The sequence below is a fragment of the Pongo abelii genome, chromosome 8, assembly GCF_028885655.2.
Source record: "Pongo abelii isolate AG06213 chromosome 8, NHGRI_mPonAbe1-v2.0_pri, whole genome shotgun sequence".
Taxonomy (NCBI): domain Eukaryota; kingdom Metazoa; phylum Chordata; class Mammalia; order Primates; family Hominidae; genus Pongo; species Pongo abelii.
Genome location: NC_071993.2, coordinates 13,876,509 through 13,894,290, shown reverse-complemented (window position 1 = coordinate 13,894,290; position 17,782 = coordinate 13,876,509). Strand labels below are relative to the sequence as shown.

The following is a 17,782-nucleotide window of genomic DNA, read 5'->3' as shown; positions in this document are numbered from 1 at the left end:
TTCACTGTGGCAAATTCTCTGTTTGATATATTGCTAGAAATCTTTGTTTTTCCCCAGTAGATCATTCTAACTTTCCTTGTTTTATGAGGAGTATAGGCTGTAGAAGACAGGCACATTATCTCAAAGAAAAAAACACCACTAAATCGAAGACCAGTACAGCATTGATACCACTTTTATCCCTGGCAACATTAACTGCCGGAGAGTTTTGAATAAAAACTGATTAATATTAAAGATAAGAAGACTTGAATGTTATTCTCAGTTTAGCAACTGGCTTTTCAAGAGACCTTTTTGCATTTTTCTTTTTCTTTTCTATTCTTTTGGTTTTTGAGACAGGGTCTCCCTCTGTTGCCCAGGCTGGAGAACAGTGGCATGATCATAGCTCACTGTAATGTCAAACTCCTGGGCTCAAGCAGTCCTCCCACTTTAGCCTCCCAAATAGCTGGGACTACAAGTGCAAACCACTACACCTGGCTATTTTTTATATTTTTATTTTTAAAGAGATGGAGTCTCGCTGTGTTGCCCAGGCTGGTCTCGAACTCCTGGACTCAAGCAGTCCTCCCACCTTGGCTTCCCAAAGTGCTGGGATTACAAGCATGAGCCACCACATCCAGCTCTTTTTTGCATTTTTCTGAAAATGGAATGCAGCCACAGTGAACTGTCTTAAGGTGTTGTATAAGTTGGCATTTATCATATGTCATGAACTCTGGGGAAAATGTCGAAATGGAAGACATTGAGGGAGGAAGCTGTGAACTTCTAGAACATTTGTTAGGCCACAGCCTTGCAAGCTGTGGGGGTAGAGTGACCAATTTTCCTATTAGGGGAGCTTTCTGATTTTCAGCCACAGAGTTTGGCCGGATTGACAGGGCTAGACACCCCTAAGTTATTGCAGATGTTTATAAACAGCAGAAAAGCAAACAGAACATTTCTATAGATTTGTCCTCGGGGAAGGATGAAGGGCCATGGATCCCTTCCAGAATATAATGGATTTGGACAGGTTTCACGCCTTGGTGATTTCTTGTTAGATTTTTTTGTGTGTAACCTTGCCCTGGAGCAGAGCTAGAGAACCCACTGCAGGCTTCAGCGAGGAAATCAAACCTGCGGCTGTCATCAGGGCAGCTTGTTTGCCAACAAGCAAGGGTTTGGTGGGTAAAACGATCCCTTCCTCCTGGAGTTCCTTCCTTCCCCAAATATACTTTAGATGTGATGGGTGTGAGTAAAACCCAAACTCAAGTTTCGGCTCCTTCAGGGAGCCACTAATTGCCTTTCTCATGGTTTCATCCAATAAAGTTGATCTGAGAAAAGTGCCTTTCACATTGAAGCCAGCCCTCTGTGTGCTGATGGACCAATAAATCAAATCCCTCTTCTCAGGGAACTTACCGTGAAGCAGGGAGAGAAGATCCAGAAATTCATCAGTGTGGGCCCTTGAGTGTTTGGTGAATTGAATACTTGCTGAAACTATGCCTTTATAGCATGTGCTTAAAAATTACCGACTGTACTTGGGTTGGAATTGAATTTTCCTGAACACTAGGAGTTTACCCGTTTGAAAATCGGCAGGTGCTGTCCTGCTGTCTGCCTCCTGGATCAAACCCCGGAGAGGCTGAACCCTCTTAGCCTGGCATTAAAGTTTCACAGTTCTCTGCCTGACCTGCCCTTTTCAGCGTATTGCCCCTGACATTCCACTTACTCTGATGGATTTCTTCAGTTCATGTGGCTTCCATGTCTGTCCGTGTTCCACTCAGGAGAAGAGTGATATTCTTAGCTTTTTCTTCATGCACGGCCTCCCCCAAAGCCAGTCTTACATCAGAGCCCAAGGGGGCCATTATTTCCTCTGAGCTTTTGTGTCTGCTGTTTGGATTGACATGATCACACATCATCCCTGTGGTCAGTGAGCTTTGTAGGTGCTCCTCTCGCCTTCCCAGCTAAATCGTGGGCACCTTCTAGTTAAGGACCATATCTCATCATTTTTTATATCCTCTACAGTTCTTTCCATATAATGGCAGGGGCTTCATAAACACCTTCAGCTTATTGATTATCAGTTGATCTATCCTGGCCTTACCATTTAGATTCTAACAGTTCAAGTACTTGGATGGATTGATTCAAACAGTTACACTGTGAGCTTTTCCCTCTAGTTGGTCATATGAAGCCAGGATTCACCAACACCACTAGCCATGGTCATTGTCTTTCTCTCTTTCTCTTTCTTTCTCCCTTTCTTTCTTCCTTCCTTCCCTTTCCTTCTCTTTCTCTCTCTCCTTCTCTCCTTCTGTCTCTCTCTTTCTGTCTCTCTCTTTCTTTCTCTTTCCCTTTTCTTTTCTTTTCTTTCTTGATAGGGTCTCCCTCTGTCACCCAGGCTGGAGTGTGGTGTTGCAATCACAGCTTACTGCAACCTCATCCTGGGTAACTAGGACTACAGGCATGCATCACTGTGCATGACTAATTTTTATATTTTTTTGTAGAGACAGGGTCCCACTATGTTCCCCAAGCTGATCTTGAGCTCCTGGACTGAAGTGATCCTCCCACTTCGTCCTCCCCAAGTGGTGGGATTATAGGCATGAGCCACCATGCCTGGCCTCATTCTTTCTTAGGGCAACAGAAAAATGCTTTTTCTGGGAGCACTCTAATGTCACCAAACCTCCGTGTGTTTCTTTATCACCACACACACAGATGTAATGTATTGGTATATTGGTGTGGTTTTGCCCAGTGGCACTGGGCATCCAATGGTGATGCTGATCATTACATTGTCCTTGGCTGTATTTCTTGCTGAGGACACAGGGAACAATGCATCCTCCAGTTAGCAGCATGGGTGCTGGAGTGTCCACCATCCAAGCACCTCAGGAACTCCCCTCTGTGGCTACAGTATTCCTTCCCTCCTTCAGAGTTATACCTTGTTTCACTGCTTTTTAGCAATGAAAAACATTGCTAAAAATGAAACAGTTATACCTGTTTCATTCCTTTTTAGATGGCACTGCCCAGTGTCCTGGTGGCCAGTATTTGCCTTGGTTAGTGTAAGCAACCTTGAAGCTGCTAACATAGCCCAAGTCAGAACTGCGAATCGAAGGCAGAACTCTCCTACTTGTGCCTTTGCAACCCTGGCTAAGGCTTCCAAGGCTCTTTGGTGGACCAGGATAGGGAAATGCTCTTTCAGTATCAAAACTGTCCCAAAGTGGCTGCCGTTTGTTGCTCTGGAGGTAGTAGGTGGGTGCAGACGCCACAGATGGTCCAGCCCAGAGGGGATGCAGACCTGCTGAGTGTTTAAGGAGGAGTCAGGCACCTGAAGAAGGCTGGTTAAGCTAGGGGAGTTTAAAGCATCTTCCAAACCTAAGCATGTGTGAGTCTACAGGGAAAAGAATTTCTGGTTTCAGGACCAGATGCGTAAAACTGCCTAATGGTACAGGTTGAGTCTCCCTCATCCCAAATGCTTGGGAGCAGAAGTGTTTCAGATTTCTTTCAGGCTTTGGAATATTTGTGTTATATACCAACTGGTTGAGCATCCTGAAATCTGAAAATCCAACATCCAAAGTGCTCCAATAAGCATTTCCTTTGAGCGTCATGTTGGCACTCAAAAAGTTTTAGATTCTGGCACATTTCTGATTTGGGATTTGGGGATATGGGATGCTCAGCCTGGCCCAGGCAATGCAGTTCACACTTTCTAAGTAGTTTCTGAGCCTCCTGAAAAGCAAAAATTACAGGTTGAGTCTCCCTAATCTGAAAATCCGAAATCCAACATGCTCCAAACTCAGGAACTTTTTGAGTGCCGACATGACGCTCAAAGGAAATGCTCATTTGAGCACTTTGGATTTCAGATGCTCAGGTTTTGTGGGGCTCAACCAGTAAGTATATAAATGCAAACAGTCAAACATCTGAAAAAAATCTGGAATCTGAAACACTTTTGCTCCTAAGCATTTCAGATAAAGGAGACTCCATCAGTATTTATTTGTCATATTTCAGAAAACAGTTTCCAGCATGTGGTCAACGTAAGCCATGAAAACTAGCTTTGTGTATTAGCAGCGCAAACGCTCTTATGGGGACAGCGGCACCATTGCCCATTCTCGGAGCTCTGTGAGCCTAACGGTGGGGTTCTGGGGAGCTTCTCCTAAGATCCTGCCCTGGGGGACCCCTGGGGACCCTTCTTCTCCCCAAATTCCTGCTGAGGGCTGCTCAGGGGCGTTCACTCTGTGCCCCTCTGTGAGAGCAGGGTTTGGGAAGACACCCCTGGCCATCTGAAGGTGTTTTGCCCTGCTTTCTGCATGGTGAAAGGAGGCGGTTACTGGGCTTGGTATGTTCTGCCTTCGTTTACATCTGTATTAAGGAAATAAAAAGAGAGCGCCCCTTCCTCCCACTGCTTTTTATTAACAGGGAAGCAGATGTGGGGTCTCTCAGACAAGGCAGCTGCCCAAGTGGTATCAGAGAGTGCGATTATTTTCTCAGAGGGTGAGTGCGTTTCTGGGCATTCTCTCTTTCAGCAATGAAGTTGTGAGGAGTGACTTGAAGAAGCTGCCAGCCCTTCCCACCCAAGCCCTGAAGGAGCACCCTTCCCTGGCCTACTGGTAAGACCCCTGGAGTCTTCCCCAGGAGCGAGTCCCTCTCAGGGTGCGAGGGGACACAGGACAACTGAATATACCCTCCCTCCACCAGCTCCCACGTGCCAGCCTGGACTTGCAGCTGTATTAAGTACCCTGTGTCTTCATGAAACCATTTTCTGCATTTATTTATTTTTTTTAAGTTAATTAATTTTTTTTTTTTTTTTGAGATGGATCTCACTCTGTCACCCAGGCTGGAGTGCAGTGGCATGATCTCAGCTCATTGCAACCTCTGCCTCAAGCGATTCTCCTGCCTCAGCCTCCTGAATAGCTGGGATTACAGGCACGCACCACCACACCTGGCTAATTTTTGTATTTTTAGTAGAGACGGGGTTTCACCATGTTGGCCAGGCTGGTCTCAAACTCCTGACCTCACTCAGGTGATCCGCCTGCCTCGGCCTCCCGAAGTGCTGGGATTACAGGCTCGAGCTACCACTCCAGGCCCGTTTTCTGCATTTACTTAAGTGAAGCATTGTGCCTGAGACTTCTCCTTTTTTGTTTCTTCTTCTTTTTTTTTTTATTTTCAAAAAGAATACCTTCTAAAATTTCACTTTGGAAGCTTCGCTGCCTTCGAGAGATTTCATGTGCTGCTAGAGTTTCATTTTGGAACACCTGTCATTTGATGACAGCATGTGTGAGGTTTTGAGACGTGGGAGAACCACAGGGTTTTCTTCTTTCAAAAGAGAGAGATTGATTCTTTTATTTTCCCTTGATGTTTCATATCTCCTGATTTAGCTACTATGTAACATTATGCCGTAGCTTATCTGTCGAGCCCTAAATGACTGATTCCGAATGATTCAAGCATTTGAAAGGCTCCCAGGTTGTGGTTTGGGCCACAGTTGGGCAGGGCTTGCATTCCTGGATAATGTTTTGAAATCCTACTGGGTTCCTAAGCCCTGGCCACTGACCTTTGATAACTGTAATACCTCTTCTCTGATGTTCCTTCTGATCCCCTAACAGAAATCATTGCAACTCCTTTTATTTAAAAGCAAAACAAAAAGCACAGACCGAGTTGATTCTAATAAACTACAACACGTGACTTGTGTAAGTGCTTTGGATGACAATGTCTGAACTGTATGGATTGTGAGCATTTCATCTTGTCTGGACGCTTATCCAGACAGTGACCTAGTTGTTCATTGATTCATGTGGCTGGGGTAGGGCATGTCTTGATGCAGGGCTCATTAGCAGCATTAAACTCTGGCTCATAATCCCAGCACTTTGGGAGGCCAAGGCGGGCAGATCACAAGGTCAGGAGATCGAGACCATCCTGGCCAACACGATGAAACCCCGTCTCTACTAAAAATACAAAAAAAAATTAGCTGGACGTGGTGTTGCGCGCCTGGTGTCCCAGCTGCTCGAGAGGCTGAGGCAGGAGAATCACTTGAACTCGGGAGTCGGAGGTTGCAGGGAACAGATTGTGCCACTGCACTCCAGCCTGGTGACAGAGCGAGACTCCATCTCAAAACAAACAAACAAACAAAAAAACAAACAAACAACTCTGGCTCATAAATCACATCTCTCTGAGAGACCACATCACTAGGGAGCTGGCCCCGAGGCCCGAGGCTGCGAGCTCCCTTCCGTGTCTGGCGTCCCTAATTTCATCTCTCTGAGCTGTTTTATTGCCACTCCTCTTTTGGAAACATAGATGTAAATAAATAATGGCTTTCTCTAATTATAACCTGCCCCCAAAGAGCAAAATCTGTTAACTTGCAGGGATTTTGCATGCATCAGCTTCCAAATGTCGAGACTTGCAATCCGAACCCCCAGAAATGATGGTCCCATTTCCTTGTTCATGGACCCTATTACCCACCTCCCTAATTCCTTGTGCCACTGGGCCTCATCCCTCTCTAGCCTCCTGGCTGTTCACTTCCAAAAATCCAATGGTCAAGGCCCTGGGGTTGTGAGAAGGTAACTAGAGAGGACCAGGGAGGAATCTCTTTGCCTCTGAGACCTGTCCTGTTGTGGGTCTCTCAGTCATCCCTTCATTCATTCCTTTCCAAACCTTAGAACACTGCTATGCTCATCTGAGAGTTTTGAATTTCTTCTCTCCTCCCTGTGTCTCTGGATTTTTCCTTCACCATCTCCATTATCTGCTCTGTACTCACACATGATTACTAACCCAGAGGCACCTCGTCCTTCACACACACTCTCTCTGTCTCTTCTGCATGTGAACATCTTCACCTATAGCTGGCTTGGCAGAACATCCCATACCATCATGACCAAGCCAGCACTTTCCCTGAGCCTCCTTCAGACCCATAAGTGCCCAAGCCAATGTTAAATGCCCTGAGAGGGTGGCAGGACAGGGGAGTCACGTGTATCACAGTCAGCATCACAGCCCAGATGATGTATAAAAGTCAATGACAGGGACCCTCATGACGATACCCTACTGAAAAACAACAACCACAACCACAACAGGCCCTTTCACCTCATTTCACTGTGGTTGGCTACTTGATGTTGGCTCTAATATTTCAACCTTATTTATATGGACTTTGATTCTTATTGATACATAATAGTTGTACATATTTTTCATGTATATATACTCTGATATCTGTACATAATGTGCGGTGGTCAAATCAGGGTAACGGATATCCATCACCTCGAACATTTATCTTTTCTTTGTGTTGGGAACATTACAAATCTTCACTTCTGGCTACTTTGGCATATGCAACAAATTATTGTTAACTATAATTTCCCTACTGTTCTATCAAATGCTAGAACATATTCCTTCTATCTAACTGTATTTTCATACCCCTATATATAGATAGATTTTTAAAAAGCAAAGCCGCAAGGAGAAGGATAAGTGCTGTTCCTGCTTCCTGCAGTTACAGAATGAAGAGAAAGCAGGTGCACACAGCTTGTTCACTGCTTTTCCCTCTGGGCCTCAGATTCACCACTCAGCAAGGTTAACCAGGACCCCTCACTGGTGGGGGAGACATTTTTACCCCTCTCATCACAGTTACCCAGAGTGTCAAATTCGCCTGATCATTGCTGAGCTAAGGAGCTGTACTCACCATTCTTCGGGGGCTCTCCTGCCCCCGCTGGAGTTCGCACATTGGATGGGCAACCTGCAGGCCGCAGCCTGGTGACCAAGGCAGTGGGTCTTAGCATCCCAGCTAAGCCTCTGCAGTGACTAGCCAGGTAGCTTTCATCAATTTCTCCTCTGCAAAATGGGATGACGTACCACAACCTACTTCAGACGGTAATTAAGAGAGGAAATACATAGTCACATCATGTCATTAAAAAGCAGTGAAAGCAGCATAATAATGCTGAGTCATGGTGCAAGAAGCCTTTCTGCTAATTCTCCCCATGCATTTAACAAGCAAGGACTTTTCACACCATGCGATTTCCCTGTTGAGGAGGCAACTGAGGCAGAAAGTTAGAATGATGTGCCCAGGGCCACAGAACAAGGAGGGGTCGGGACCCTGACCTGGATTCTGCCCCACAGGCCTAGTTTGTAAATGCTGGACCACCTGACCGCCCCTACCGCCTCAATAAGGTATGCAGAGACATCTTTTTTTACCCCGAAACCACTGAGCACAGCAGGCCAGCAGCTGCTCCGAGATGGGGAACCATATCATGTCACCATCCCTGTTTCCCCTTCCATCACCCATGCATTTCCTGTACCCCCTTGTCTGCAGAGAGGTCATTTGACTTAACAACATGACCCAGCCAGCGACCTGGGCACAGGCAGCTTTGATCATTTGCCTTTTTCCTCCATGTAACCCTGTGTCCTCCAGACAGTGCTTACTCTGCTTCCTGGATTTCTGCTAGTTATCCCCTTGAGTCCCTGCTACAAATCTAGGGTATGGGAAAATTGTCTGCAAAGCTCAGAGCACTTCAGCCCTCTGGAAAGTTCCAGAGCAGAGGTGGGGACAGGCTGGGAGCAGAATAGGTTCTCGGTCAGGATTGAGCCTGTTATCCCAGGATAAGCCCACCATGTTTAAGGCGGCAAAACGAGCAGGAAAAGCTGAGGATGGAGAAGGCAACCATTGTGGCTTCACAGATGGCCTCAGAGAGCAGGAGTTACAGGGCAAACGGGGAGTGGCAAAGATTTCTGCAGCTGTCAGCCACCCAGAACCCTGTGGTCAGGACATGTCGTGGTTAAACAGCGGCGCGGCTTTCTGACAGTGGTTTTGACTTTCTTTCACTGGTGTTTCTCCTGAGCCTTCTGTGTTTTCGTGGCTACAGTGCTATGTTGACGTGCACCTCCTGAACTCACCCCAGGGAGCCTCTCTCCCTAGTGCTGCAAAGGAAAAAGGCCGCTATCTACACTGAGTTGCTTGACCCTGGATCTAGGAGTCGACCTCACAAAATCCCAGATCACGTGGTAGGAAACACGACAAGGCAGCTGTTGATTTAGTGAGTGGGATGGAAGGAAGTGGAGCCGCCGAACCTCCTGACGCAGTTCTGCAGGATTAGTGAGGCTGGGCCTGCCCTTGGGGAGCATGCTTTTCGAGAATCGTCTTCAGGAGATGACTTTGTCACACTTGACATAGAACTTCCTCGGCATGTGAGAGCCAAGGAGAGAGATGGCTGGGTCTGCCCCTTTCTGAATAGAGGATATCCAGACCCCACGGAAGTGACTCTCCAACTGAGGCAAGGCCCCCTGTAGCTGGCTGGTCCTCATTCTGGGTATTTATAAAGACCCTTCTTTATCAAGACCTCTCGCTGTCCTCTATGCATCAAATTCCAGAATATTAAAATTAAAAGATACTAGTTGGAGGTTAAGGTAGTCATTGAAAGAGAAATCAATTACCCCCAAGGACTAGGTGATGGATGTGTAGAACCTGTTACCCCAAACGCTGGCCTTGCTAAAAATGAAAACAGAAAAAGATGGGTAAAGAAGGCTTTAGGTAGATCCTGGGCTGATGGATAATAAATAATAGGGCCGGGTATAGTGACTCACACCTGTAATCCCAGCACTTCGGGAGGCTGAGGTGGGCAGATCATTTGAGGTCAGGAGTTTAAGACCAGCCTGGCCAATGTGGTGAAACCTCATCTCTACTAAAAATACAAAAATTAGCCAGGCGTGGTGGTGCACACCTATAATCCCAGCTACTCGGGAGACTGAGGCAGGAGAATTGATTGAACTTGGGAGATGGAGATTGCAGTGAGTCAGGATCATGCCACTGCACTCCAGCCTGGGCGAGAGAGCAAAACCTTGTCTCGAAAATAATAGATAATAAAGATCCTCTATTGAGATCTCGAGGGTAGACCCCTAGAATCACCTCCCCTCACGGAGCTTTGACAGAGGACAGGGAGGGTGAAGAGGAGTAAGACCCGAGAGTGAGAACTGAGGTTCCAAGGCTCTGGGGCCAGACCAGGAGACCGAGGTGTCGACTCCACACCTCAGCAGGTGGGGTTAGGGCTGTCTGCCTGCACCTGCTTCCCTGGGATTCCCGAGGTTGGCTCTGCCCATCCGAAGGCAGGGGCGGGAGCGGCCATATCTCCTACCTCATGGGCACCAGAGTCACTTCTCAGGAGGCAGGCTTGCCACTGCCGCCAAGGAGCCAGCTAACCTCTTGTTATATTAGAACTAGGATTTCAGCTGGGCGCTGTGGCTCATGCCTGTAATCCCAGCACTTTAGGAGGCAGGGGTGGGCAGATGACCTGAGGCCCAGAGTTTGAGACCAACCTGGCCAACATGCAAAACCCCATCTTTACTAAAAAACAAAAATTAGCTAGGTGTGGTGACACACACCTATAATCCCAGCTACTCAGGAGGCTGAGGCACAAGAATTGCTTTAAACTGGGAGGCAGAGGTTGTGGTGAGCCAAGATCACGCCACAGCACTCCAGCCTGGGTGACAAGGGAGACTGCATCTCAAAAACAAAAACAAAAAAAACCTAAGATTTCGAAAAAGGAGGGAGCGTCTGTCTAATTCTGGTAGCTGGTTTGCTGTTGTTCTCCAGGCGTTCCTATGGGGCTTTTGTTGCTTCATGGTTCATATTAACCAAGCCCAAATTCCAGAACGTTCCGTCCTCCTGGAAAGCCTTCCATCCCTGACTACTCATTCAGAGCAGATAGGCTGTGGGCACTTGGTTAAGGTCAATGCCTGCCATCCCCGCATGAGGCCCTGTGTGGACAGGACTGGGAAGATGAGGATAAGAAGGGCCCCAGGGAGTTCAGCCCGGGCATCCACGTGTCATCTCTGCTGTCTGCTTCCTCTTGTTCTCACAGTACCATTTCTTCCAAGGAGCTGATCCCAAAACCTGGGCTCCAGTCTTTTTGTTCTTTTGTTTTTTGTTTTTGAGCCACGGCCTCACTCTGTCATCCAGGCTGGAATGCAGTGGTGCAATCCTAGCTCACTGCAGCCTTGACCTCCTGGGCTCAAGCAATCCTCCCACCTCAGCCTCCCAAGTAGCTGGGACTGCAGGCATACCCCACCATGCCTGGCTAATTTTTGTATTTTTATGTAGAGACAAGGTCTCACTGTGTTGCTTAGGCTGGTCTCAAACTCCTGGGCTCAAGCAATCCCCCCATCTCAGCCTCCCTAAACACTGGGATTACAGGGGTGAGCCACTGCACCCAGCCTGGGCTCCAGTCTTATATTTCTTGATTAGAAATCCAAGATAAGCCAGCCATGGTGGCTCACGCCTGTAATCCCAGCACTTTGGGAGGCCAAGGTGGGCGGATCCCTTGAGGTTAGGAGTTTGAGACCAGCCTGGCCAACATGATGAAACCCTGTCTCTACTAAAAATACAAAAATCAGTCAGGTGTGGTGGCATGCACCTGTAGTCCCAGCTACTCGGGAGGCTGAGGCACGAGAATCACTTGAACTCGGGAGGTGGAGGTTGCAGCGAACCAAGATCGCACCATTGCACTGTAGCCTGGGTGACAGAGCAAGACTCCATCTCAAAAAAAAAAAAAAAAAAAAAATTCCAAGACAAAGAGAATGCAAGTCCTTTGAGGGGAAAACAGACTATTTTTAAAGTAAATCCACATCCAAATGGATAGCACTCAGACTGAGTTTGGAAATGCCACTACAGGACAAATCATTTTTCCAGGAGCTGTTGGTGCCTTGGAGCTTCTTATGAGATGGGGCTAAGAAATATCTTACTGGCAGGAAGCTTGGCTGTTGTCCTAGGGACTCCGATAACAGCATTCTTTTCTTCTAATTGCAGTGAAGACAGAGTCATTGAGCACTACAAGAAACTGAACGGTCAGACAAGAGGTCAAGCAATCGTGAAGTAAGTGGCCCCTTCCCAGCTCACGTGGGGACAGTGTTTGTGTGTGTTAATATATCATATGTCAGGATTGTTCAGTTCCTCTCCAAAGACATATCTGGGAGTGGGGGGTGTATGTTTCCATTTAATTTTCAAGTAAATAATCACTCCGAGAACTTTATCACATACACATACACAAATATATATATGATACCAGATCTGCTGAATAACTAGCCTTTTGCGCATTGTGTGTGTGTTTGTGTATCTTCGTGTTGTCGTTCCAGCTACATGAGCATCGTAGAGTCTCTCCCAACCTACGGGGTTCACTATTATGCAGTGAAGGTGAGTGAACTCATTTGGTGAAGGTTGCCAAACCTCCCCTAAGCAAACAAATCAAAATTTCTCATTATATGTTTTCTTCTTTTTCTTTTTCTTTTGAGATAGAGTCTTGCTCTGTCTCCCAGGCTGGCATGCAGGGTGCAATCTTGGCTCACTGCAACCTCCACCTCCCGGGTTCAAGCGATTCTCCTACCTCAGCCTCCCTAGTAGCTGGGATAACAGGTGCGTGCCACCACACCCAGCTAATTTTTGTATTTTTAGTAGAGATGAGGTTTCGCCGTGGTGGCCAGGGTGGTCTCGAACTCTTGACCTCAGGTGATCTGCCTGCCTCGGCCTCCCAAAGTGCTGGGATTACAGGCGTGAGCCACCATGCCTAGCCCTCATTATTTTTTTCTTTATAATTCCTGGTGGGAATGGAGGTCGTGGAGGACTTGGTCAGGAAGATTGCCTGCTGTGGGGAGACAATTTCAAATACAGGAAACTTCATCCAGTCTTTCAACTTGCTTCAACCTGTGGTCCATTTCTTTGTCAGCCGTAGAACTTAACAGAAAGGCTGCCTCTGATATATATGCTTTCTGCCTTCCGAGAAAACTTCAAAACTCTGCTCTTTGTTTCAGTTTGGTAAAGATCAGAAGCAGGGCTTGTGATTTTCAAAGTGCCAAAGGAGTATGGGTGTTCGGCACTTAGAACCTCAAAGCATAAGCAATGGCTCTGCTACTGATTTGGAAAAGAGCACGAATCCAGGAAGCCTGGCCCAGCTGCATCAGGCTCCCTGTCCGGTGGCCTTGTGATCTCACTGATGCCCTGTTTTATGGTGTGATGACAGCCCTTCTCTGGTCAATCTGCTGTTGCAGTGGCATTGGGTTTCCTCTTGTTCTGTTCTCTGAAATCGTTGCAGTGCGCTCAGCTGCTTCCCAGAGGCAGGGGTTTAATACAAGGATTTTATCCCACCTTTAAAGTTTTAAGAAATCATATAGCCAGAAGCTTGAAAAGAAATTTCAAAATTTATCTCCTTTGCCTTTTATCTTTTTGCTCATCTTGAAATAACTCACGCCCCACAAATATTTCAAAACCATGATGCCAGTTTCAAGTTTTCCAGACACCCACTGTGGGGGTGTATTAGGTTATTTAGAAACTTGGCAATTAGGGCATAGCTAGGGAAAAGCTGCTTGATAGGCTTACTATAAAATCCTAGCTTCTGGGGACTCTAACTCAGAATCATCCTATTTGAATATGGAATTGCAACTTACACTCAGGTGACAAGAAGTCTCTGTTAATAAACAGCTGGGGCAGGCGCAGTGGCTCATGAGTGTAATCCCAGCACTTTGGGAGGCCGAGACGGGTGGATCACCTGAGGTCAGGCATTTGAGACCAGCCTGGCCAACATGGTGAAATCCTGTCTCTACTAAAAATACAAAAATTAGCCGGACATGGTGGCACGTGCCTGTAATCCCAGCTACTCGGGAGGCTGAGGTGGGCAAATTCCTTGAACCTGGGAGGCAGAGGTTGCAGTGAGCCAGGATTGTGCCACTGCACTCCAGCCTGGGTGACAGAGTGAGACTCCATCTCAAAAAACAAAAGAAGAAACACGGACTTGGTATTTCTAATTCAGTCCTGAGACTGTTTCAGCTTCCATTGTGCTACCCTGTCTAACAGCATGAGTCCTAAAACCCTGCCTGGCACCCAGCTGTCATCTTGGGTGAGCAGGACCTCAGGGTGACACCTTCTGGCCTGTGCTCCCCAGAGCTGGGGAAGGTCCTGGGTAAAGCTGGGCCAATTCTTTGCTGTGATTTGTTGTTAAAATGAGAGGAGTCACTTTCCATAGTCTCCACGGCTCCTCTTGCTCTGACCATCGATGACAGTTTCTCTGCCCAGAAGGTCCTTTTATTAGGTGTGACATCTCACAGATTTTCAGTTGTGGTGAGTCGGCGTCCCAGCATGGAATGCCTAAGTTCTTAGAAGGAAGAGAGAAAGAGAGAGAAAGAGAGAGAGAGAGAGAGAGAGAGAGAGAGAGAGAGAGAGAGAGCGCAAGCAGGGCATTCATTCCTTATTTATAAAGGGAAAGGACCTCAGCTGTGCAGCTGATTAAGAGCAGAGCCAGGCCTCCAGCCCCCGGCACTCCTCATGTCACCCTCTTCACATAACAGAGTATCCTTCAATGATGGACACATCTGTTAAGGAACAAAGTAGACAGGTGGGCTCCATCCATTCCAAGGAAATGGCACTTTCCCTCATCTGCCCCCAAGCCAGGAAATCTCCACTTTGCGCGTGTTTACTTCCTCCAGCCCCATATTCACCCCGAACTTTTTTTGATATCCTAGGACAAGCAGGGCATACCATGGTGGCTGGGCCTGAGCTACAAAGGGATCTTCCAGTATGACTACCATGATAAAGTGAAGCCAAGAAAGGTAAGGTGGTCTCCTGCGTGGGTTTAACTCCTCTCAGATCCAGAGAGGAACAGGCATAGAAGTCACTTTTAAAATGCTAATGCCGTGCAGCCTAAAGGCTCACCAATCCCCTGCTAATTTTAGTGTATACAAATTACTCCACAGCAATCCCATCTGAGTTCCCCGGGTAAATATTTTTTCATTTTTTTCTCCCTGTCTCTAAGGAAACCTAAGCTGTTATAATTACTTAAGGTGAGATGACTGGCTCAGTTCTCCCCAGAGCACATAGGCAAAGAGACTTTTGAGGGACTATCGTGTTCCTTAATTTCAGGCGGGGCTGTATTCTTTGGAAAAATGATGTAACATTTCTCTTGAATGCTGAAACCAGTCTGAGTTCTCCCAAAGATTTCTGGGACAGGATCAGGGGAGGTGGGAGAGCTGAAAGAAGAGATTGCAGGTCAAAAAGAGCTGAAAGGCTGGGCACGCTGGCTCACGCCTATAATCCCAGCACTTTGGGAGCCCGAGGCGGGTGGATCACTTAAGGCCAGGAGTTCGATACCAGCCTGGCCAACATGGTAGAACCCTGTCTCTACTAAAAATACAAAAATTAGCTGGGCATGATGGTGCATGCCTGTAATCCCAGCTACTTGGGAGGCTGAGGCATGAGAATCGCTTGAGCCCGGGAGGCGGAGGTTGCAGTGAGCCAAGATTGCCCTGCTGCACTCCAGCCTGGGTGATAGATCAGACTCTGTCTCAAAACAAAAAACAGAAAAGCTGAAAAATAAGAGGGAGAGGGGTTCCTGGAAATCCAGCACATATTTTCTGGCTCAATAAAGGTGATCAGAAAATAAGGTTATTTGCTGAAGAAGGAGAGAAACAGAGAACAGTTTGCAAAGTCCTTGTAAACCCAAAATGGAATGTTTGAAAGGGATACAGCATTTGAATTTTCTCTGTTTTCGTTTACACACTTTTCAGACCAGAACAAATTGAAAAATTATAATGGAAACATATCTTAGAGGCGAGTGCTATCATTCAGATCCCCTGGCGGAGAATAACAGAGATGGTATGCAGTTCAAACCCTGAAATACATATTAAAAACCTATGAAAACCACACTTGCTTTAGCAGGGAGAAAGCAATATTGGGCCATTATGTCATTCCAGATTGCTTTCCAAGCTGTTTTATCCTCGAATAGGATTGAAACCCACACTACATATCTGAGTGGATTGTAGGCTCTCCAGTTAACATCTGTCCTTGGCCAACTTCTTTATTAAATTGATAGAAGAAAAAAATGTTCCCATGTTGGGAGGATTTTTACTCCATTGATCAGTAAGGTGAAGTTCTAAGAAAAGATGCTGAGCAAATGATGGGGGAATTATTGACTGGGAACAATTCAGGAAGAACCTGGCTCTTTGACGGGTGGAGGGAGTGTTGTTTTGCGGCTATCTCCAAAGCCTTTCCTTATCCATTTATATGCAACAAGAAATGAACTGGACCCTCTGTTCTTACCTTTTCTGGCTTTGTTTTCCTCAATTGTGGGATCCATACCTCTTCCTCCCTGTATTTTTCTTCCTGTTTTCCCTGTGCCTTTTTCCCACGTGGCCTTTTTAATTTTCTGTGCCTTTTCTTCCTGAGTTCTCTCTTCCCTCATTCTTTTTAGAACAACCCTTCTCTTTTTGTTTTTTTTTTTTTTTTTTTTTTGGTTTGTTTGTTTCTTTGAGACGGAGTCTCACTCTGTCTCCCAGGCTGGAGTGCAGTGGCACGCTCTTGGCTCACTGCAATCTTTGCTTCCCAGGTTCAAGTGATTCTCATGCCTCAGCCCCCTCCAGTAGCTGGATTATAGGCGCCTGCCACCACGCCTGGCTGATTTTTGTAATTTTAGTAGAGATGGGGTTTCACCATGTTGGCCAGGCCTGTCTCAAACTCCTGACCTCAAGTGATCTGCCTTCCTCAGCCTCCCAAAGTGCTGGGATTACAGGTGTGAGCCACCGCACCTGGCCTGACTCTTCTCTTTTCAACCTGCCTGACTGTTTTTGCTGCTTGCAAAAGCCAAGAATACTCCCTAAAGCCTTTAACAAAATTCTGGCTGCAATACATTGAGCTCTCTCTTGCCCGTAGTGGTGGAAAACCAAGGCCGACGTGCATAATTGAGGTCTACAGCAGAGATAATTAAAATCCAGCCATTGAAATCTCTTCTCCCTCTAAGCTTTTTAGAGGACATGCTAACAAGTATTCATACTTGTTTGGTTCAATTTATTAATATGTTTAAGCTTTCTTTATTTCTCTAATTGAGGTTCTAATGAAGAGTGAAGAGGTGATGAGCTAGCACTTGATGTATGTAAAACAGGAAAGGATGGATAGCTAGGGCTCAGTCAATTATAACTATTATTATAACATGCTAAAACAGGCTTCAAGATAAGGAAAAGTAAGAGGCCAAAGGCATGAATAATCAGCCATCAAATAAGAGAATTTACAGTAATGAATGAAACTTATCCAGGTCCATGAATTAAAAATGTCGAAAGGTCAATATAGTTTTCCAGGCCATTGGCTCTAACCCAAACTGGGTTGTTACTGAAAATCACTTGGGTTTCTGTGGCCTTGGAGGCAGAAGTTAGAATTTTCCAGCCCATTCCTACTTGAAGGACAGACTACCAATCTGTCACAGCCATCATTCATTCATTTGCTCAAAAAAACAGTTATAGTTATTGCGGCCGGGCGCGGTGGCTCATGCCTGTAATCCCAGCTACTGGGGAAGCTGAGGCAGGAGAATCACTTGAACCTGGAAGGCAGAGGTTAATAAGCTGAGCAATAAGCTGAGATCGCACCACTGCACTGCAGCCTGGGTGACAGAGCCAGACTCTGTCTCAAAAAAAAAAAAAAAAAAAAAAAAAGTTATCGCATACCTATTAGGTGCCAAGCACATCACTGGGCACTGAGATGAGACATAAATCCTATCCTCCAAGATGTGTGATAATCCAGCCAGTGTCTGAGTGGTGTAATAGGAATCTGTGTGAGGGTCGGGGATGATTCAAGAAGGCAGGCATCAACTGGGCGTAAGGAGAAGAGAAGTCCCCACAGAGGAAGCAGAGAGTGAGTGGGGTCTTCAAGGATGCAAAGAATTTCGCAGATGGAAGAATCGGGTGGGGAGGCATGCAGGAGAGAGGCCAGTTTGCCCGAAATCACAGTGACAGGGGTAGGGGACACAGTGCCCTTCATTCTGGAACATCAAGTGAAAACAGAAGAGTTGGCAAGGAGGCTGGGGCCCGCAGGCTCCTGGAGGCTTGAAGGCTCTGCGAAGAGGACTTCCTCCTCTGT

The 17,782-nt window shown here is 46.6% G+C and overlaps 1 protein-coding gene across 18 annotated transcripts in view; it reads left to right on the top strand.

The window, feature by feature from the left end:
• FRMD4A (FERM domain containing 4A) overlaps positions 1-17,782 on the top strand; it is a 696,296-nt gene that overhangs the window by 579,150 nt on the left and 99,364 nt on the right. For all 18 annotated transcript variants that reach the window (XM_024254325.3, XM_063727246.1, XM_063727245.1 and 15 more), the window contains 4 exons: positions 4,461-4,544; positions 11,702-11,767; positions 12,028-12,085; positions 14,404-14,490. In XM_024254325.3, the coding sequence (XP_024110093.2) occupies positions 4,461-4,544; positions 11,702-11,767; positions 12,028-12,085; positions 14,404-14,490 (295 nt within the window). The remainder of the gene's footprint in view (positions 1-4,460; positions 4,545-11,701; positions 11,768-12,027; positions 12,086-14,403; positions 14,491-17,782) is intronic.